Genomic DNA, 23,525 nt, shown 5'->3' on the forward strand with positions numbered 1-23,525 from the left:
GTTAGCAAAGAGATTGCCAAGAGTGATGAAGTTGCTATCAAGTTCATCCTCACAAAGTTTGAACTCCTTCTTGATAACAGCCTTTATGTTGTTGTAAGAGAGAGGCGCAGCCATTTTTTTTTGAAAAGAAAGTTTGAAGAAAAGGTTTCTCTCTTCTGTTGTTAGTGTTTGAGGAAATGCAAGAATGGAGAAATGAAAACGATCTTAGGCCTTTATATAGACCTGAGGTAATGAAGGGTGGTTTAAAGTTTTAATGATTGATTGGACTGCGGTTTGGTATTCCAAAAAGGGGGTTAAGGCTTCCGCCGTTTCCCGCCCTTGGAAGTTGAAAAGTAATCATGAAACTGATGCACGCACGTCTCAAATGAGCGTTTTGAAGAAAGTGACGTCACTGTTTAATAATGATTACGGCTAGAGAAGTAGAAACGTCAAGTCTAAGAATAAAGATACTGCGAAGAGTGGTCGGGGTTATGTGTTGCATTGATTAGAATCACTGTGGAAAATCTGAAGATATATATTTTGGTAGAATATGAAAGATTTGCTAAAAATAGTGCTTGCGAATATGGAAAACATAGACGAAAAATAGAGGTCAAGCATACAGATAGATATTTTTATAAAAGGTTCGATTACAAAACAAAAGTGCAACAAAATACAGAGTTCGAAGCAGCTAGTTGAAATCCTCAGGGAGACTATTTTTGATCTTCAAATATTGAGTTTCCCATGAAGACATACGAAGTTCGAGTAACGCCCGGTGTTTCTTCAATCCTTCAATCTCTGGCACTAAATTTTGTGCGGTTTCGAAGTGTTTAATCCCCAATTGCGCCACTGCAAGCAGATCTTGTTGATTGGCCTTTTGTATGGTTGTCTGACAATTTTCAGCTTCCTTTATCTTTTCTTCGAGAGCTTTTATCTCTTGTTTCCAGGAGTTGATATCCTTCTCATAATTATCATATGCCTTCTGATTTTCTGAATGTTTAAGCTTGAGGGCCTCACCTTGTTTCGTTGCATCCACAGCAGAGTTCCATGAAGAGTCATGAGAGGCTATTTTTTCAGATAGTTGCTTTTCGATATTTTGTTTTCGAAGAATATTAGCTTGAAGTTGTTCAACTAGAGAACCTAGCAAAACAATCACCTCTGAAACTTCTTTCGAGACTCGAAACAAATCCACTTTCTTCAAGAGTTGATTCAAGTTATAACTTTTAATAGGATCTTGACTAAGAACATCTACAAGATTGACCCCAAAGAATCTTTATTTTATCTGTCGAAGGAGGTCAGGAATGTCTTCCTTGTCACCAGATTCTACAAGGACAGCTGGAGAGATGTCAAGTTTTGAAGGCGAAGTAGTATTCACATTCATCATAGCTTTTAGAAAACTGAGAGGATCAGTTTGCTTAAGCTGTTCTAGTTCCGAAGGAGTGGGCTTCGTAGGGGCAGGCATCGAAGTTGCCCCAGGAGTAGTTTCTGTGTTAAGAGGTGAAGTTTCTGGAGGATTGTGTTTATCTGGTTTAGAAATTTCCTCCATAGCATCTTGTTCGGATACAGTATCTTCACTACCATGTGGTTGTGGATTCACGTTGTCACTACCTGAGAATGGATGATTTTCTTCCAGGTTTTTATCTTGATGAGTAGCTGGGGATTCGTCAGTGGAATGGCTTTCTTCGACTGGCTCATTAGGTAAGATGGTGGTAGGAGGCCTGGCATCTTCAAAAACTGGTGAGAGAACATGGGATTTATTTTGGGAAATATCTGCATTAAACAAACCAGACTTGGTCAGAACGATAAGGCCTTGAGAAGTTTATCGATGAAAGTGAAAGAGTTATGATTACCTTGAGGTTTATCGACATTAATGGTGAGATTGTAAGTCTTAAGACCTGAAGTAGCAGTGCCAGCATCATCCTGCAATGACAAGGTAAGATGTTAACTTAATCATGTAGTTAAAATTATGAGATGATTTTGGGTGAAACCCAAATACCTTGGGTGGAATATTGTCTGGACTTGAGTTATGACTTTCGACAACGAAGGCATTACTGGCAGTTTTTAAAGGTGATTCCTCAGAAGACGCCTTGTCGCTAGGAGAAGCAAATTTGGAGGAACCTAGCCCTTTCTCTTTTCCCGAAGGAGTAATAGCTTTCTGTCTCTTTCTATGGCCTTGCCTGGTACGAGGAGGAGATTTGTCTTCATCATCTGAGACAACTGTTGAAGAGACTTGTCGTTTCGAACCTACCGGGGGTTTCGAATTCTGGGAAATATAAAATTGAGTAAAATAAGCACTATTCACAGATTATATGAGATTAATGATATAAAATGGGTATGTACCGTGGGTTTCTTGCTAGTGGCAATGGAATCACTCTCACTTGGCTTGTTACTTTTAGATGCCCCAGAGTCCTTCTGTGTAGGAACTTCTTTAATCTTCTTTCTTCGAGCAACGGCTGTAGTTGAGACTGGAATCAGTATATCAACAGAAAAAAAGAAAAGTCAGTCGAAAGATTGTTTGAGTCCAAACCTTCAGGTATTGGGGTCAAGACACAAACATGTTCAAGATCTATATGAAGATGCCCTTTGAAAGTATCTAGGGTATGCTTAGTCGGAACCACTCGATCAGCACGTTTTTTAGTACTTTCTTGAAGATCTTTTAAAACGTTGCCACACACAAACCAATTTGGAAAAGGAGGGCTCAGAGCCACACCAAAATCCGCACTTGGTAGTGGAGGGAATTTTGGAGGATTAAGTTTGAAAGCCACTTCATAGCGTAGTTCTGGTCGAACATGCGAGGGAAATTTTAACTTATCCAGTTTGGCGGAAAACTTCTCGCGTAAAATAACTGCAGCTTCACGAACGGTCCGACTAAGATCATCAGGCCGATAGATAGTTTCAAAGAATTTTTGAAAAGCTTGGATTTCTTTAATATGAGTCGAGGTACCTTTGTGGAAATTCTTCTGCACATCATTAAAAGCTGTAGTTAGTTCTTGAGTGAGACTATCGGCGTCAAAGATTTGTGAAGTATAGTAATCCGTCCACCATTGGTGAAAGTCTGGTGTGGAGTAAAAGGCAGGTTCGAAGAAAATAGGAGAAAGATTGGTGACGCCAACATATTTGTTGATCTTTGATTCACACTCCTTTTCAGTCAGGTGCAAGGTATGGAAGCACAAATGGTTCCTTTTATCATATAAACACTTGGGTTTTACCTGCACCGGCCCAAACCGTCTCGAGACCAGATTTGGTTGGTAGCATACGAGAACGCATTGACTTTTTGATGGTCGAAGACGATGATAAAACAACCTTGGGGTCAGAAAGGCTTCCCAAATTTCCATAGACTCAGTTTGTTGATCCTGAGATGTTGATGGGAACCTTCGGGTGAACCATTCAGGACCGATTGTTCTGTGTACAAACGGAGCCATGGAAGGATCGAACTGATTACGCTGGGCGAACATCATTGTATATGCTAGAAAATGTTCACGAAGTTTCCCAGTTTCTTCTTTTGGCGTTAGGTAAGCCAACCTAGTTCCTTCTATAGTTCGATTCTTAATTTTATTATCTTCTTCATTGACGTTGCTTCGAAAGGGAAGGTGAGTTTCAAATGTAGCGTTAAGCCACAGTTGCAGTAGCCAAAAAGGACCAGCAAAAAGTAGAGTGCCAGTTTGGTAGTTTTTGGTAAGATTCGCGGCTTCGCTGAGGTTTTCATAAAGAAATCCCAAGAGTAATTGGCTTAGGTTGAGCTTTTTTCCAGCATATAGTTGATTAGCCATGCAAAGATACCTCTTTGCAACCTGTATGGATCTTGAGCAGAAAGCGCATCGCGAGAGCCATAGTGCTAAAAAAGCAATATGTTCTTCATCAGAAACTTCTGCTTGTGTTGTGTTGTGGTACTTCGGGATGAATGCAGTATAAGTAACTATTGATTCATTAAAGCTAATAGTATCAATTTCATATCATTGGGGTCGAAGGTCTCCCCAGTTGGTCGAAGTCCTGTAATAGCAGCTATATCGAAGAGAGTGGGGGTAACCATCCCACATGGAAGATGGAAGGTGTTGTGGGAAGCATCCCAGAAATGAACCGCTGCTACTAACATGGGTTGGTTATATTCTAAGCCTGTTTTTGATAATTGAATCAAATCATATATTCCTAATGATTTCCAGAAAGATTCTTTCTTTTTCTCTACTTTTTCTAACCAGGCATAGTATAGATCAGGATCTTTGGCTAAAGGGATTGACCTAAATACTTTTACAAAGTTGGTCATATAGTTTAACCTAATTTGTGCCAGAGCCAAAGGGGGTGCAGTTGAAGTTTCTTCAGCATTATCAGGTTCTCCTAAATATGAATGACCATCTTCATCTATCTTAATCTTACTAACCAAGGGACTAGTTTTGTAATAAGAAGGGAAGAATTTGTTTATAGATGGATTACTTTCACCTGGCAATGGACCCATAAAAGCAAGAGGTTTTCCAGAAAGTTCAAAGGGGATGAGTACCTGAGAAGCGTAAATTGCGCGCACTTCTGCGGTGTTAGGGTTTGGAATGTGTTCTCGTTCCCCAGACCGCGTTGTTGTTTGGAGCTTTAGAACAGGTTGAAGAACATTTGAAGATGAAGCCATAGAGAAGTTTGATTGAGAAAGTATTATGTTGAAGAAGATGAAGAAATAGGAATGAAAAGTTGTATAAAAGTGAAGACCAGGTATTTAAAGGTCTAACGGGAACCTTTTTAAATCTTTTGGGTAAAACAAAAGGACACGCGGCGAGTTTTGATTTAATCCAACGGCGGTCAAATAAATTAGCTTTACTCCTAGTATGTAGGAATAATGATCAAGAAGTAAGGTCAAAAACGTGGGAATGTAAGTTATGAGAAGACATATTTGAAAATGACAAGACGTTTTGAAAACAGGGTCATCAATGATTATGACGTTAGTCAGCAATCTTGGAACTTTCAAAGAGTAGCAAGGAACGAAATCTTACAATGACAAGAAACGCCTATTTCTCTTGTTTTTTCGAAACAGGCATTTATTGGGGGCAATTTGTTAGCTGAAGATTTCGTTTTGCAAATATATGGTTCTTCGAAGAATAAAAATTCGAAGAAGAGATGGTTACTGATGACCATCGTTTGAAGATAAGAAAATGGCTCCTGATGGCCATGCTTCGAGAGTGAAGATTTCTAAGTCACAGCGGAGATGATGAACACTGAAGCTCATAGGAGTGCATGTCTTCGAAGACTTAGGCAAATTTCATGAAATATGTTAAAGTATTACTAATTAGCGTGTTTTCGTAGTGTTTTAATGTTAAATATACTGCCACGCGTCGAAGAAGGACTTAGGCGGGAAGATTTGAAATTCGAAGACGGTTTCGTAACTGTCTAACAACAGATGGCATCCCTGGAGTTCTTATGAGAAACGTGGCATTAGATTAGCGTAGGGCCGTTAAGGTCGAAATTAGTATAAATAGGAGTCTTAATGTTAGGATTCTGTGTGTTCATTTTGTACAAGTCACTCACATATTACTCAAGTATCAAGTGTTAAAGAGAAAGAGTTCGCTGAGAAATGTACGTATGACACCACCATTTTAATACATGTGTATTCCCTTTTCGTTTTCAGATATCTTTTCAGTATTATTGCATTTCATTTACTTCTTGCCATTTACATTCTTGTACTGTTATTTTCATGTCATTTACTTTTGAAGTATTTAATATTTCTGCAATTTTAGATTCTTTGCACTTTAAACAGCTTTCGTTTCATGTCTTCTTTTTACTTACCCTTTTGTTGAAGTTATACTTGCATATAACAAAGTCACTATCAAGTTTACTTGTTTTATTCGAAGAAACTCTTATTGACAAAGATAAATCATAAATATGGTTCGAACGACCATTAATAACAATCTTTTTGACTATGTGTCCTAGGATCAATCTAGTCGATCCTGCGAGTAACCAAATCATATCTACTTATAGTTTGGAAGACTAGCGGTTGTTTACCGGAAATCACCGTAAACAAATTGGCACGCCCAGTGGGACTGTGTCAACCAGATTGTTTTTAATCAATTGTTTTATTTTTGTCTAGAAAATATCAAGACCTTGTATGAACCTTAGGAACGGTAAGTTAACGAACAGTGCACAATCGATTCCCAAACGAAGGTACAACAAGAAAATGGTCGTCACGACCAGTGCAGGGGGAGATCAAGATCCCCCACAAGGTTCAGGATCAGGCGCAGCAAATTCGACTTCCACTCAAGGAGCACGGGATATACCAGGTCCAAATGGGTCAAGACCTGCAGATAATTCCCAGGCCATCCCTGAGAATAATACAGGACCATTAGGGACTGTTCCAGTTTCAGTGTCGACCACTGCACCTTCATCCACAAGCGCAGAGGATATACCGTTTTCCTCGACAAATGCTGCAAATAACTTGTTTAGTCAAGGCACAAACTCTGCTTTCGAATGGAGGCCAAATAACCCATACAGAATGCCATACCCATATGGAACAGGCGTACGAGGGGCTGGGCCTACATATGCTACAACTAATAATGCGACGTTTTCGCCAAATGTTGGTTCAGTGGGTCGAAGTGCACACAACACTAGTTTTTCTACCCAGATACCCATGTTTACCACAAATAACCAAGCAGCATTCCGGCAAGAAATGGATGAAGCAACCATGATATGTTAGGGGTTTTGGCCAAAGAGTTGGCTTCAATTTTGAACCCACTAGCGGCGAATATTGCTAGTACAAATCGGGAAAACGTGGAGACTTTCCAAAAGATATCATCTCAAATGAATCGAATGGCAGATTTCATGGGAGTGCCACCACCTAGAAGAAAAGACAAACAGCCTTCGAATCAAGAAGTGAGGCCTGTTTTGGAGCGTATACAAGATGTGGATCCCCCATCTAGGACAGCCACTAGGGATGTAGGCCCCTCACGAAGAACATAAACGATCGAAGGAACTCAAGTGATTAATTTAGAGGCTTCGAATCAAAGAACCGTTCCCATTCGACAGGAAACGGAAGAAGAAGAGCGACCCAGATTAAGGATTGTGGGTAGGAACGAACATCCAGATGAGATTGTCCAGAGAGTCAGAAGGGAAAATCTGGCTACCGAAAATAACCTAACTGCCATGATAGAAAGGGTTATGGCCAATAATGGCCTTAGTACTGGACTTCGACGTCCAAACTATACGTCCCCCATATCAGATTACATTATGCAGACAGAATTGCCTAGGGGCACTAAGGTACCTAAGTTTACAAAGTTTTCAGGCGAAACTAGCGAGTCAACTGTGGAACATATTGCCAGATATTTGACAGAAGCAGGGGATTTAGCAGGGAACGAGGATTTACGGATCAAATACTTCCCTAGTTCGCTAACAAAGAATGCGTTCATTTGGTTCACCACTTTGCCACCAAACTCGATAGATGCATGGGCATACTTGGAAAGGTTATTCCATGAACAATTCTATATGGGTCAAACCAAGATAAGTTTGAAGGAATTGGCTAGTATTAAGAGGAAGTTTACAGAACCAATTGATGATTACTTGAATAGGTTCCGTCTGTTGAAATCTAGATGTTTCACAACTGTCCCAGAACATGAATTAGTCGAAATGGCTGCGGGGGGTTTAGATTATTCAATTAGAAAGAAATTAGATACTCAGTATCTTAGGGATATGGCCCAGTTAGCAGATAGGGTTCGACAAGTCGAACGCTTGAAGGCAGAAAATGTTAGGGCAAATAAAAACTATAAGAAGGAAAGGGTAGCGTATGTCGAAGCAGAGGACGCTTGTGATGAGTCTCTTAGCGACTCATACAACCCTGAAGAAGTCGAAATAGATGTGGCTGAATTAAGAGAAGCGCCACCTTATGCCTGCAAATTACTCAACCCTGCAAATGGAAAAAACCCAGTAGAAAACGATAAGAATGATAGGTTCCCTAAGAAAACTTACACATTCGACATCACCAAATGTGACGAGATATTTGATTTACTAGTAAAAGATGGCCAAATGATACTGCCTCCAAATTCCAAAATTCCTCCATTAGAACAACGAAAGAAGAGAGGTTTTTGCTAATATCATGGTTTTTTAGGCCATAAAACTTCACAATGTTTTCTTTTCAGGGATCTAATTCAAAATGCTATCAAAGATGGGAGGTTGAAGTTTGCTGACAAGACCAAGAGTCACATGAAGGTCGATACCAATCCTCTGAACATCGCTGATGCTAGCCTCTGTGAGCCAGTGGATGTCAACATGGTGGAGGCATCTGAAGTCGAAGTTGCAGAAACTAAGGCAGTGTTCGATGGAGAGCAGGCTACTGAGAGTCTGAATAACCATATAATCTTCGATACTGATGTCGAAGAATCTCCAAGGACAGAGATAACTGAAATTTCGAGGGGAGAGAACAGCGAGGCCACTGAAGACCTCAGAATGAAACTCCACAAAACCCAGATCTCTGAAGTTCCTCCAACAGTCGTTAACATGGTCAGCGCCAGACGTCCAGTTTCTGAATTTGGTGAGTTAGAGACATGGCTAACAAGGCAAAAAGGGGGTATTGAAGTTCCTTTGAGAGGGGAAAGCTTCAAGGACTACCTTTGGGGTTGTCATGAGAGGAACGGTGGAAAACAATGGATGTGCCCAAGGTGTTCGATCATGCTGAATCGAAGGGTCGAAGCTAACTTCGAAAGGGCTCGACGCGAAAGATGGGAACACCCAGGGAGAGAACCAAATCCCCTACTACAAGTGTACCCAAGGATGGAGGAGAGCTTAGTAGGATTTTTGGTCAGATGTCACAAAGGCAATACTGAAGTTGCACTATGTCCCAGATGTGGGGCAGTCTATGATGAAATGCTGGCACGATCCTTCGAACGTGTGTACTGCTACATGGGTCGAGAAACTCAGGGGTTGCGTCCTAACCTATACGGTTTCGACATATGGACTCCCACGAAGAGACCTGATAGTCCACACCCCAGAGTTCGAAGGGTAACATTCAAAGTCCCTGCAGATGCACCCAGGGATAGATGGGTGCAAGCTGGTGCAAGAGAAAACAAATGGCGGAGTTGGGACCAAGGAGGAAGAACTGCAATGGCATACAGGAAGCAATTTCAAAAACCAAATCGAGAGGTGTATAGATTGGAGAATTACAAAGGAAAAAATCCTATGTCCCGATCCCAGTGGAGAAGGCATCAGAGAATAAAAAAGGCTCAAAAGGAATACAGGACAAGAGAAGCTGGAGAGTCTAGTAGCAACCAAGTCCCACGCCAGGGGGCAAAGTCAGACAAACCTCCAGTGGAACGCAGGCTATTCGAAGCTGAAAAGATCTTGGATGAAGAAGAAAAGATGCATTCTAGTTCTTGGAAAGAAGAAGATCGAATGACAAATGACTTTGATTCTGATGGAGTGTCATCCATAAACCTCAACTGCAATGTTGTGTCCGTGCTTCCTCGTGAGTTCAATCAGGAAACAGAAGTTGAAGACTGCGAGGAGGCTGACATCGAAGAAATGGCAAAACACAGACCTGTGTGTTATTATGTGCTGAATAACGGTGCAGTTGAAGAACAGAACGCTTTCTTCGAAAGGCCTGATGAAGGTATGCGAAATCATTTGAAGCCACTCTATATCAGGGCTAAAATTGAGAATGTTGGCATCAATAAAGTCCTAGTTGACGGGGGAGCAACAGTGAACCTAATGCCTCAATACATGCTAAAAAGAATTGGTATGTTCGATAATGATATAAGGCCACATAACATGGTTTTATCTAACTACGAAGGCAAGATAGGACAAACACTAGGAGTTGTTCAGGTCAATTTGACAGTAGGCTCAGTCACGAGGCCAACTATGTTTATGGTTATACCAGCAAAAGCAAACTACAACCTTTTGCTTGGTAGAGAAGGGATTCATGGAGTGGCAGCTGTGCCCTCAACAATGCATCAAAGGGTGAAAATTTGGAGGGAAGACGGTATAGTAGAGAATATCGAAGGAGATCAGAGCTACTATATGGCTGAAGTTAACCAGGTTAATAAAACTAACTTCGATAGGAATTTGGCAAACATAAGTCCTTGTCATGCGGCAGAAGAGATGTACACCCCAAATAAGAATGTGTTGTACTATTTAACTCTACACCCAAATGGATTCCAGTGGGATAGAGAGATCATGGATGGCCCAGCAGATCCAACACCATTGGAGAATTATCCAACAGAACGGCCGACAGGCTGGGACGATGACATTAATAATGTCTGAGTTTTCTTTCTTTGAAAAGATTTCGGCTTACGTGGCCGAGAATAAAAGAAAGGCGGCTCTCGAGGCCAAACTATCAAATGCGAAGATTGACACAGGTCTAACCAAGAAGGAAGTCACAGATTTAGAGATACATATGAGTTCCAAATCTTCTGAAGATTCGTTTCAAGTCGAAAGAACCATAAGAGAAGAATCGAGTCAAAGGTTAGATGCAATTTACGATGAAGAGCCTTTGGGATTCGAAAAAGATCCAATGGCACCAAATATAAAGATGTTAGCTCAAGATCCACTCGAAGAAGTAAATCTTGGAGACGAAGATCAAAAAAGAACAACATATATCAGCGCGAAACTAGAACCAGAATTAAAGGCAACGGTCATCAAACTGTTGAAGGAAAACAAAGACTGTTTTGCTTGGGATTATGACGAGATGCCTGGTGTTATACCCCAAAATTTGCCCGCATCTTTTTTCAAGAAAACTCCAATCTGAAAATTAAGAGTCTCATATAATCATGGATTTTTATTTCAACAAATATCCTGACATATGAAATACTTAGTTTTTAGAATTTCTTATACAGTAATTTGGCTTGCAGTTGAATTTATTCTTACGCAAACGCCAAATACTGTTTATTACTTCACACACGCTATTTATTTATTTACAGATAAATAGTACTGACACAATTGGTACAGAGTTAAATCTTTTTGCAGGCGCAGAATCAGGAAACTCAGACTGTACTGGTAACAGTAAATATTAGTTATTTATTATGTCTATGTTTTTTTACAAGTCATGTAAATAAACTTTAATCTTTCACATAAAACAAAAACAAAAAAAAAGAAAATTAACTTTGACTGTTGATTTTTCACTCTAACTGCTACGTCAATACCTGAACAGTCAGTTGACAGCCAAACTGCTGGCAGTACAATTCTCAGTGATTTGTACCATCAATCAAATCAATCTTTCACAATTCAAAATTCCAAGATTTTTGTTCTAGAAGTCTTCTGAATATCACGCGATTAGCAGAGACTCAACACTGCACAAAAATCAGGTACGCTTAACTGTCTCCTACACAAACAGTCCCTGACTAGGGTTTTCTTGTTTTTACAGGAGAAACAAGTTTTTGAGACCTCAAATGGATTTCATGCACATCCATATATCTCAAAGTACCATCATACAAATTTTCAAACTTCAATTCACTCAGACGCACCGTCAGCAGCTCAAACAGTCAACAGACAGTCAAAAATGAATTTTTTTGTCAAAGTCCATATTTTGTCAAAGGATTCATCATTTGATCATTGGATGATCATAATTCATCAAGGAAAGATCAAAAATCAACAAAACCCTAAGATTCAAAATTAGGGTTTTTGCCTGAAAAGTCAACTCAACTTTGACTGATCATAACTCTCTCATCCTTCATCCAAAAAATTCAAACCAAAGCTCATTTTGAAGGAAATTCAGTTATCTTTCAAATGCAATTGATCCCATGGTCATTGCATTCACCATTTGAAAAATATGACCAAAGACATTACAGGTCATTTTCAAAGTCAACAAAAAGACACTTTTTTCAAAAGGACACACAAGGAGCATCAAAAATCATTTTGACATGAGACCAAAGGCATTGGTTAGAGGACTCTTTGAGGTTTCCAAAAAGTGCAAGATCTCCTTCATGTGACAAAAATTGAGGGATTTACACCTTGTTGAAGTTGGCTAAATTTTGGGAAAATGCATGAAACCAACATTGCTCAAAAATGTATTTTTTCCAAATGGGGCCAAGTTTTCATGGTTCAAACATCATTTCCATAATATTATGGGCCTCCCACGACCAAGACAAGGCCCATACCATTTTTATCCATTTTTTGGCATAATTTTATCTTATTTTAAGATTAAATTAAAAGGAAAAATGAATGGATAATGGTTAGCTTACAATCTAAGCATGACTCACCCAAGGAATCTCTGATTTTCTGCAGAGAATTGAAGAGCAAGGCAAGAGCATTGAAGAGAAGAAGACTTGGTCAACAATTCAAAGGTTTTTAATATAAAAAAATCAAGAATTCCACAAAGGCAACTAAAGGCTTCTTAGCTTCAATTCTAAGCACTTCAATGCTTATATATAGGCCACAATACTTCAGCAATGGAGGGACAAGTTCAGAAACAAAGCCTTGCTTGTAACACACTTGTAATCACTTGTTTTCTTTCAAGGAAATTTAAAATTCGAATTTTAATTTCCAGCTTGTTTCAATTCAAACTAAACACTTAAACATCATCCTCAAGTATCATTGAACGTGTCTCAATCAATTGCAAGCTCTGAAACCTCACAAATCGAGCTACACAAGCCACGGTTTGTTCAAACTAAAATCAACTTGTATCTCATAACACACGCATATTTAGCAAGATGTAGACATATATTTGGATTTGGTTTGAGGTGTAGATCATTTCTGGAAACTTAATTGAAGTTTGGACACCTATACGAGGAACCACCATTTTAGGGTTCTTACTTTCAAATTTAGGGTTTTATGATCCATGCAAAATTACAAGTTCTAAATAGCACCATTAAACTCACGTGAACAATACGAACTTAACCATGGCATCGCGCCAAATTTATACTCGTGTTTGCTTGCATTCGCTATTATCACCAGGTGTAAAAGATTGGAGTTTTTACACCACCTGCAAATGAACGGTGTAAAAGCCCATCTGAAGGTTGAAGATGATGCGTGGCGTCCTCTGATTGGCTGGAAGGCGCGCGCGTGATTTTTTTAAACTGACCTTGGATTCAGTGTTTTGCAGGTGTTCCACGTGCTATGGTCCCTCATGCTTTCCACCATCTGATCCATCCATCTCCTAATCCAACGCGCCAGATCATGCAGCTACATCATGTTCCCTCACATGCATACCACATCTGATTAGTATCCTTTTATTTTCTATTTTTATTTTAATTTCTTTGTTAAATTAATTAAAAATAGTTTCAAAAATCCAAAAAATTACACAAAAAATATTTTTAGACTTCTAAAATAATATATTATTTTCTGAAATAAAAATATTTTATTTTTCTTCAAAATTTCAATATTTTGCATAATTAATTAGTATATATTTATATATTTGCTTTTTAATTATTCTAACCAATAAAAAAATCATAAAAAAATTGTTCTTTATATAAAATATTGTTTATATATTATAACCTAATTTTGTACATATTTTGAATAATTTTCTCTTTAAGTTTTAATTATTTGTATAATTATGTATTAATTAGCTTAATCGCATTCAAATCAATTTCAAATCAATTTCAAAAATTCCAAAAAAATTAGTTTTGTTTTAAAATTAATTGACAAATATTTTGTACATATTTTAAACTTAATTTCTAGGTTTAAATCTATTTTCATCTTTTTTCTTCATTTTAATTTAATTAATCATGCATTAATTATAATTAAAATCAATCATAAAAAATCCAAAAACATGCCTTTTATTTTTCTTGCAATTTAAATTCCTAGATAAATGTACAGGATGTCAAATTCATGTAAATAGGCTAGTTTACATTTCCTTCACAATCGATGTAATAGCGTAGATTTACTTTCCGCACTTTACATTTCCGCATTTTAATTTCCAGCAAATATAAACTGCGTGTATGTCAAAGATAAAATTGAACCGTTAGATCACTAACTCCAAAAGATAAAATATCTGAATTCAAACACAAATCACATTTGCACCTCTTAAGGTAATCCCTTCTCATTCTTTTCAAAATCAAAGTCAAAATTCCACTGTTTTGAGTACAAAATCGAACCTTTTGTTTATATCTGGTGAAAGGATAGATTTTTAAAGGAAATAAGGATAAAGACCTTACAACTCAGGGTAGACCTCCTAGTTTGCTTGCTCAAATCAAAACAAACAAAATTCTCATACACTGTCGTTTTTCAAAACAAAACTTTCCAAAAAGACAATATTTTGTATACATCCAAACACGGATCATTACAAAGTTAACGTTCTTTTCAAAACATCTTTCGAAAGATAAACAAACATTTTGTATACATCCACACAAGGATCATTACAAAATTCAATTTACAAAGGTATTTGAAACCACATATGAGCATTCTAAAGCAATTGAAAAGTAATCGAGCTAAGCAAACTTAAGAGCCCATGGATAACCATGGATACAAAGGGTGCTAACACCTTCCCTTTGTATAACCTACCCCCTTACCCAGAATTTCTTAAAGGTCTTTTTTCTGTTTCTTTTATAAACCTTTCCTTAATTGGATAAAATAAAAGGTCGGTGGCGACTCTGTGAATTTTCAAAAAAAAAAAGCGAAAGCATTAAGCGATAAAAAAGAGTCAGTTCACGTATCTCTCCCGCTCAGAGGTATGGCCCGAAAAAAAACGGAGGTCCACACCTGGTCTAGGAAGAAATTTGGTCGAATTAAAACTACCAATAAAGGAAGGAAAGAAGCCTATAAAGCAGACTCCCAGGAGATTCGCGCCAGAGATTCATTCGAAGATTAAAGCAGAGGTCGAAAGGCTTCTACGCTGCAAGTTCATCCAAACTACAAGGTATGTTGAATGGATTGCTAATATAGTGCCTGTACTTAAAAATAATGGTTCATTAAGAGTATGCATAGACTTTCGTGATTGATCGGTCACCATTTCTACTTAATTTCGTCATAAATTTGGCATAAGATCGTCATACTTGGTAACACTTTGTGGTTGTTTTCATGAGTTTTTCGTTGATTCCTTTAATATTAGTTAATTGCTTGCATTATGTTTTTGTGCCCTTTATCATGTCTTTTTAGATGCTTTTGATCTCTCTACTTGGTGGTTGTAGGTTAATTCTGGATCAGATGGAAATTGCACAAGTGTTGGTGTAACAGAAGCTGAAAATCGTGACAGGCGTGTAGTATTTTGATCATAACTGGAGCTTCGTAACTCGGAATGACGCGGTTCCGGTGGCAAAATTTCGCTAACGAAAAGAGCTACAACTTTGATGTTGAAGTCAAAGCCAAAAGCGGCAGGGTCGGACACGGCCAGACCGTGTCAAGTGACACGGCCGTGTCCGACCTGCCGAAGAATTTTCCCCAAAAGTGGCAGAAGCTGACACGGTCAGCCCGTGTCAAGTGACACGGCCGTGTCAGCCTGTGCGGACAGAATTTCTGATTTTCTATGTTTTTACAATTTTAAAGTTCTGGGGGCAATTTGGGTATTCCGGCTGAGATCTGAAAACCTAGAGGGATTAAAAGAGGATTGAGAGACAAGGAGAAGGGACTTTTTGATCGTACGAAAGAATTCCAGAAGAGAGCAAGATAGCGTATTCAAGGTTGTGGAAGAAGAAGAGATTCAACGGTGGAAGCCATTGAAGATCAGAGTTCTCCTAATCTTTTGTAAATGTCTATACTTTCTGATTTTGGTTTCTTGAATATTATGAGAGGCTAAACCCCCCAATGCCAGGGGGTGTCCCTGATTTGAATTGTAATGACTTTTGAATCCCGTATTTCTTTAATCAAGTATTAGTTTTATGCAATTTGATTGTTTAATGTTTTTATGCCTTCTTTGTCGGAAAAACAAAGATTGATCTACGGTTAACAATTTGTAGGACTACGGTTGTTAAGGTTTTTAAACAATTTGATCTAGTAGTTATCACCTAGGACTAGGGATACCGAAAGGTTATTTGAACATTCTTGATTATTTACATCTTTGGTTTACAAACCTTTGTTTCTAAGGACTTAGGCAATAGGATTGCAAACCAAAAGGTTTTCCACTAAGGACTTAGGGAAACACCCTTAAGAACAAATAGTTGCATTCTATGAACTTGTTGAAGAGATCTTTTTACAGAGTCATTATAAGGAAGATCAAACACCTACCCTGGCATTACCTCAAATTACATCTAAAAAGTCAAACTTTAATTTCAGCTTATTTTTATTATTTCTTTTATTTAAATTTACTTATTGCTTTATAACAAAACACCTATTTGCTCTTTTGTTTAATTGACTTAAATAACTTGTGTTTCCTACGCAATCCTCGTGATCGATACTTGGGGTAAAACCCATTATAACTACACCGGTGAAAATAGTACACTTGCTATTTTTCCGATCAGTGATCTTAATGCAGCCACCCCTAAAGATGAGTATCCCATGCCTGTGGCAGAAATGCTAGTAGACTCAGCAGCAAGCTTCGAGTATTTGAGCATGTTAGATGGATATTCTGGATACAATCAGATCTTTATTGCAGAAGATGATGTATCCAAAACGGCGTTTCGTTGCCCAGGGGCAATAGGTACTTACGAATGGATTGTAATGCCGTTTGGTTTAAAAAATGCTGGGGCAACTTATCAAAGAGCAATGAATTCTATATTCCATGACTTCATAGAAACATTCATGCAAGTATATATAGATGACATTGTGGTAAAATCCACCTCAGATGTAACTCATCTCAATCATCTGAGCCAATCATTCGAAAGGATGAGGAAACATGGCTTGAAGATGAACCCCCTCAAATGTGTTTTCTTTGTGCAGGCAGGTGATTTCTTGGGTTTCGTAGTCCACAAAAAGGGAATAGAAATTAACCAGAATAAGACGAAAGCCGTAATGGAAACCAAGTCTCAATCAACGAAGAAAGAACTACAATCTTTATTGGGAAAGATAAACTTCTTAAGGAGATTTATCTCTAATTTGAGTGGACGCACACAAGCCTTCTCACCTCTACTGCGGCTTAAGCAAGGAAAATTCGAATGGAATGCTGAACATCAAGAAGCTTTTGATAAAATCAAGCAATACTTGACTTGTCCACCAATTCTATCTCCCCCAAATGGGAAGAAGCACATGCGCCTATATATTTCAGCTTCAGATAAAACAATAGGCAGCATGCTGGCGCAAGAAGATGAGAACGGCATCGAAAGAGCCATTTATTACTTAAGTAGAGTACTCAATGATGCAGAGACTAGATATACCGCTATAGAAAAACTCTGCCTTTGCTTGTATTTCTCTTGTATCAAACTTAAGTATTATATAAAGCCAGTTGATGTTTATGTTTCGTCTCATTGTGATGTTATTAAGCATATGTTATCCAAGCCTATACTGCATAGTCGAATCGGTAAATGGGCTTTAGCCCTAACTGAATATTCACTAATATTTCAGCCTCTCAAGGCAATGAAAGGTCAAATTGTGTCAGACTTCATTGTCGACCATGCAGTAGCTGAGAGTCATCAACAGTATGTGGGTTTAAAACCTTGGAAGTTATACTTCGACGGTTCAACGCACAGAGAGGGAACCAGAGTTGGTTTGTTGATAATTTCTCCTGATGGAATTCCAACAAAGCTCAAGTATAAAATCGAGGGTCCGCTATGCTCCAACAACGAAGTTGAGTACGAAGCATTAATAGCTGGACTTGAAGCTTTGTTAGAATTGGGGGCAACCAGAGTCGAAATTAAAGGGGACTCTGAATTGGTCATTAAACAACTGACAAAGGAATACAAGTGCATCAAAGAAAATTTGATCATGTACTTTGTCATAGCAAATAGGCTACTCAAGAAATTCGAATATGTGGAATTAAAACACGTATCAAGGATGAATAACCAAGAGGCAAACGACTTGGCGCAGTTAGCTTCAGGATACAAGGTATCAAAAGAAAAGTTAGAAGAATTGATTGAAGTAAGAGGGAGAGCAATGTCTACTAAACTTTCCCCAAGTGATCTGGAGAATTCACAGTTGGGTTACGCCAACAAAGGAGAATTCGAAGTGCTAAACATAGACTCATTAGCAGATACAGATTGGAGGAGTCCAATAATAAACTATCTAAAAAGCCCTTCGACGGATACAGACAGGAAGATAAAATATAGAGCCCTGTCATATTTCCTGATGGGAAACGAATTATTCAAGAAAACTCTTGAAGGGTTATTGTTGAAATGCTTAGGTGAAGCAGAAGCATACTTGGCTCTGTCGAACGTACACAGTGGGGCATGTGGTGCACATCAAGCAGGACACAAAATGAAATGGCTTTTATTTCGTTATGGAATGTATTGGCCTTCCATGTTAAAAGATTGCATAGAGTTTGCAAAAGGGTGTCAAGAATGTCAAGAACATGCAGGTATCCAGCATGCCCCAGCAAACGAATTAAGTACAATAGGGAAACCTTGGCCTTTCAGGGGATGGGCGTTAGATTTGATCGGAGAAATTCACCCTAAGTCGTCTAAAGGCCAAAGATACATATTAGTAGGAATAGACTATTTCACAAAATGGGTCGAAACAATACCACTAGCAAATGTGGATCAAGAGGCCGTGATTGAGTTTATTCAGAAACATATTATATATAGGTTTGGAATCCCATAAAGTATAACAACTGATCAAGGTTCGGTCTTTACTGGACGAAAAATGCAAGACTTTGCCAAAGAAATAGGTTTCAAGTTATTTACTTCTACACCTTACTATGCTCAAGCAAATGGACAAGTTGAAGCAGCAAACAAAATAATAATTGGCCTTATCAAAAAACATGTGGGAAAGAAACCCAAGAATTGGCATAAAACTTTGGACCAAGCACTTTGGGCTTGTCGAACATCTCCAAAAGAAGCTACAAACACAACTCCTTTCCAGTTGACGTTTGGGCATGATGCAGTACTCCCAATCGAGATATATCTACAGTCAGTAAGGGTACAAAGACAAGCAGATATTCCTCCCAACGTATACTGGGAGTTAATGATGAATGAGTTAGTAGATTTGGATGAAGACAGACTTCGAGCGCAGGAAATGATAAAAAGGCAAAAGGAAAGAGTATCCAGAGCATACAACAAAAAGGTGAAAGGTAAAACGTTTATTAGTAATGACCTAGTTTGGAAAGTTATTTTACCTATAGATCGAAAGAATCAAGCACTTGGTAAATGGTCCCCGCACTGGGAAGGACCCTTTCGAATCTTAAAGATATTTTCGAATAATGCTTATGAAATTGAAGAGTTAGCAGAAGATCGTAGGATCTTGAGAGTAAACGGAAAATATCTAAAGAGATATAAACCAAGCATGTACGAAGTAAAGATTGCAAAAACGTAGACATTCAGGGGACTACGAAAGCCAAAATGGTCAGACATGTACCAAAGTATATGTGTTGCATTGATCAAAATGGCTTTACGATCAAAATAGATGGTAAATTAAGAAAAAGAGTCAGATAAGCACCAAAATATTTTGTCATTGGAACATAGAAGTACAAGCATTACAAAAAGAGATCCGGGGACATGACCCAGGAACTCCTGAAAATAAAAATAAAAAAAAACAAGGGAAAGCATAAAAACCTAGGGCAAATATTGACTAATTAATCCTCTGATCCAATCCTTCTAAGGGCAGCACAGGCAAGCTTTCAGCCTCGAACATGTCCATGGATCCAGAAGTGCGCATCCGCCTCACGACACCCTTCTTAAGGAATATATAAGAGAGGAGTCTACCATACGGAAGACAGGTTACGTTTCCCTGACCGGCAGTAGCCACAGAAACGGCCTCAACAAGCCCTTTGAAAATCATCAAAGGGAAGTTAATCTTCTTCCCTCGAAGACCACAGAGAATAAACTCCAAGTCTTCGACCATGATGTTGTTTTCGTCAAGCCTCCGAGGACGGAAATTACCCACAAGCATTTGATGCCAGATCCTGATAACCTTGGCACTGAAAGGATCGCTGTCCATGAGAGTCCTCAACATAAGATGAGTAGTCATGTTGAAGCTGTTGTCATCAAATGTTTCCCCAGAGTTGTTGCATCTCATCAGGTTAGCAATGGTGGTGGGAGTGATGCTGAGATGAGCGTGTCGAACCTCAGAAACTATGGTGGTCCTCCCTTCAGGATCTATGCGTAGAGACGCAAACATCCAGAAATTTGCAAGCATGTTGGGGTAAACAGGACCTTCCAGGATTTCTTCAAAATAGAAATCCAGATCTTGGTTAGCAAAGAGATTGCCAAGAGTGATGAAGTTGCTATCAAGTTCATCCTCACAAAGTTTGAACTCCTTCTTGATAACAGCCTTTATGTTGTTGTAAGAGAGAGGCGCAGCCATTTTTTTTTGAAAAGAAAGTTTGAAGAAAAGGTTTCTCTCTTCTGTTGTTAGTGTTTGAGGAAATGCAAGAATGGAGAAATGAAAACGATCTTAGGCCTTTATATAGACCCGAGGTAATGAAGGGTGGTTTAAAGTTTTAATGATTGATTGGACTGCGGTTTGGTAATCCAAAAAGGGAGTTAAGGCTTCCGCCGTTTCCCGCCCTTGGAAGTTGAAAAGTAATCATGAAACTGATGCACGCACGCCTCAAATGAGCGTTTTGAAGAAAGTGACGTCACTGTTTAATAATGATTACGGCTAGAGAAGTAGAAACGTCAAGTCTAAGAATAAAGATACTGCGAAGAGTGGTCGGGGTTATGTGTTGCATTGATTAGAATCACTGTGGAAAATCTGAAGATATATATTTTGGTAGAATATGAAAGATTTGCTAAAAATAGTGCTTGCGAATATGGAAAACATAGACGAAAAATAGAGGTCAAGCATACAGATAGATATTTTTATAAAAGGTTCGATTACAAAACAAAAGTGCAACAAAATACAGAGTTCGAAGCAGCTAGTTGAAATCCTCGGGGAGACTATTTTTGATCTTCAAATATTGAGTTTCCCATGAAGACATACGAAGTTCGAGTAACGCCCGGTGTTTCTTCAATCCTTCAATCTCTGGCACTAAATTTTGTGCGGTTTCGAAGTGTTTAATCCCCAATTGCGCCACTGCAAGCAGATCTTGTTGATTGGCCTTTTGTATGGTTGCCTGACAATTCTCAGCTTCCTTTATCTTTTCTTCGAGAGCTTTTATCTCTTGTTTCCAGGAGTTGATATCCTTCTCATAATTATCATATGCCTTTTGATTTTCTGAATGTTTAAGCTTGAGGGCCTCACCTTGTTTCGTTGCATCCACAACAGAGTTCCATGAAGAGTCATGAGAGGCTATTTTTTCAGATAGTTGCTTTTCGATATTTTATTTTCGAAGAATATTAGCTTGAAGTTGTTCAACTAGAGAACCTAGCAAAACAATCACCTCTGAAACTTCTTTCGAGACTCGAAACAAATCCACTTTCTTCAAGAGTTGATTCAAGTTATGACTTTTAATAGGATCTTGACTAAGAACATCCACAAGATTGACCCCAAATAATCTTTCTTTTATCTGTCGAAGGAGGTCAGGAATGTCTTCCTTGTCACCAGATTCTACAAGGACAGCTGGAGAGATGTCAAGTTCTGAAGGCGAAGTAGTATTCACATTCATCATAGCTTTTAGAAAACTGAGAGGATCAGTTTGCTTAAGCTGTTCTAGTTCCGAAGGAGTGGGCTTCGTAGGGGCAGGCATCGAAGTTGCCCCAGGAGTAGTTTTTGTGTCAAGAGGTGAAGTTTCTGGAGGATTGTGTTTATCTGGTTTAGAAATTTCCTCCATAGCATCTTGTTCGGATACAGTATCTTCACTACCATGTGGTTGTGGATTCACGTTGTCACTACCTGAGACTGGATGATTTTCTTCCAGGTTTTTATCTTGATGAGTAGCTGGGGATTCGTCAGTGGATTGGCTTTCTTCGACTGGCTCATTAGGTAAGATGGTGGTAAGAGGCCTAGCATCTTCAAAAACTGGTGAGAGAACATGGGATTTATTTTGGGAAATATCTACATTAAACAAACCAGACTTGGTCAGAATGATAAGGCCTTGAGAAGTTTATCGATGAAAGTGAAAGAGTTATGATTACCTTGAGGTTTATCGACATTAATGGTGAGATTGTAAGTCTTAAGACCTGAAGTAGCAGTGCCAGCATCATCCTGCAATGACAAGGTAAGATGTTAACTTAATCATGTAGTTAAAATTATGAGATGATTTTGGGTTGAAACCAAAATACCTTGGGTGGAATATTGTCTGGACTTGAGTTATGACTTTCGACAACGAAGGCATTACTGGCAGTTTTTAAAGGTGATTCCTAAGAAGACGCCTTGTCGCTAGGAGAAGCAACTTTGGAGGAACCTAGCCCTTTCTCTTTTCCCGAAGGAGTAATAGCTTTCTGTCTCTTTCTATGGCCTTGCCTGGTACGAGGAGGAGATTTGTCTTCATCATCTGAGACAACTATTGAAGAGACTTGTCGTTTCGAACCTACCGGGGGTTTCGAATTCTGGGAAATATAAAACTGAGTAAAATAAGCACTATTCACAGATTATATGAGATTAATGATATAAAATGGGTATGTACCGTGGGTTTCTTGCTAGTGGCAATGGAATCACTCTCACTTGGCTTGTTACTTTTAGATGCCCCAGAGTCCTTCTGTGTAGGAACTTCTTTAATCTTCTTTCTTCGAGCAACTGCTGTAGTTGAGACTGGAATCAGTATATCAACAGAAAAAAGAAAAGTCAGTCGAAAGATTGTCTGAGTCCAAACCTTCAGGTATTGGGGTCAAGACACGAACATGTTCAAGATCTATATGAAGATGCCCTTTGAAAGTATCTAGGGTATGCTTAGTCGGAACCACTCGATCAGCACGTTTTTTAGTACTTTCTTGAAGATCTTTTAAAACGTTGCCACACACAAACCAATTTGGAAAAGGAGGGCTCAGAGCCACACCAAAATCCGCACTTGGTAGTGGAGGGAATTTTGGAGGATTAAGTTTGAAAGCCACTTCATAGCGTAGTTCTGGTCGAACATGCGAGGGCAATTTTAACTTATCCAGTTTGGCGGAAAACTTTTCGCGTAAAATAATTGCAGCTTCACGAGCGGTCCGACTAAGATCATCAGGCCGATAGATAGTTTCAAAGAATTTTTGAAAAGCTTGGATTTCTTTAATATGAGTCGAGGTACCTTTGTGGAAATTCTTCTGCACATCATTAAAAGCTGTAGTTAGTTCTTGAGTGAGACTATCGGCGTCAAAGATTTGTGAAGTATAGTAATCCGTCCACCATTGGTGAAAGTCTGGTGTGGAGTAAAAGGCAGGTTCGAAGAAAATAGGAGAAAGATTGGTGACGCCAACATATTTGTTGATCTTTGATTCACACTCCTTTTCAGTCAGGTGCAAGGTATGGAAGCACAAATGGTTCCTTTTATCATATAAACACTTGGGTTTTACCTGCACCAGCCCAAACCGTCTCGAGACCAGATTTGGTTGGTAGCATACGAGAACGCATTGACTTTTTGATGGTCGAAGACGATGATAAAACAACCTTGGGGTCAGAAAGGCTTCCCAAATTTCCATAGACTCAGTTTGTTGATCCTGAGATGTTGATGGGAACCTTCGGGTGAACCATTCAGGACCGATTGTTCTGTGTACAAACGGAGCCATGGAAGGATCGAACTGATTACGCTGGGCGAACATCATTGTATATGCTAGAAA

The 23,525-nt window shown here is 38.8% G+C and overlaps 1 protein-coding gene across 1 annotated transcript; it reads right to left on the reverse strand.

Moving 5' to 3' along the window:
* Nucleotides 1–1,249: 1,249 nt before the first annotated feature.
* Nucleotides 1,250–23,319, reverse strand: LOC131629603 (uncharacterized). The gene is made up of 9 exons (XM_058900392.1): nt 23,262–23,319; nt 22,394–22,518; nt 22,161–22,316; nt 21,903–21,972; nt 21,370–21,822; nt 2,317–2,441; nt 1,973–2,239; nt 1,827–1,896; nt 1,250–1,746 (listed from the first exon to the last, which is right to left on the reverse strand). The coding sequence occupies exons 1-9, from the start codon at nt 23,317–23,319 to the stop codon at nt 1,250–1,252; spliced, it is 1,821 nt and encodes a 606-aa protein (XP_058756375.1).
* Nucleotides 23,320–23,525: the final 206 nt, after the last annotated feature.

This window comes from Vicia villosa, unplaced genomic scaffold (assembly GCF_029867415.1).
Source record: "Vicia villosa cultivar HV-30 ecotype Madison, WI unplaced genomic scaffold, Vvil1.0 ctg.000585F_1_1, whole genome shotgun sequence".
NCBI lineage: Eukaryota > Viridiplantae > Streptophyta > Magnoliopsida > Fabales > Fabaceae > Vicia > Vicia villosa.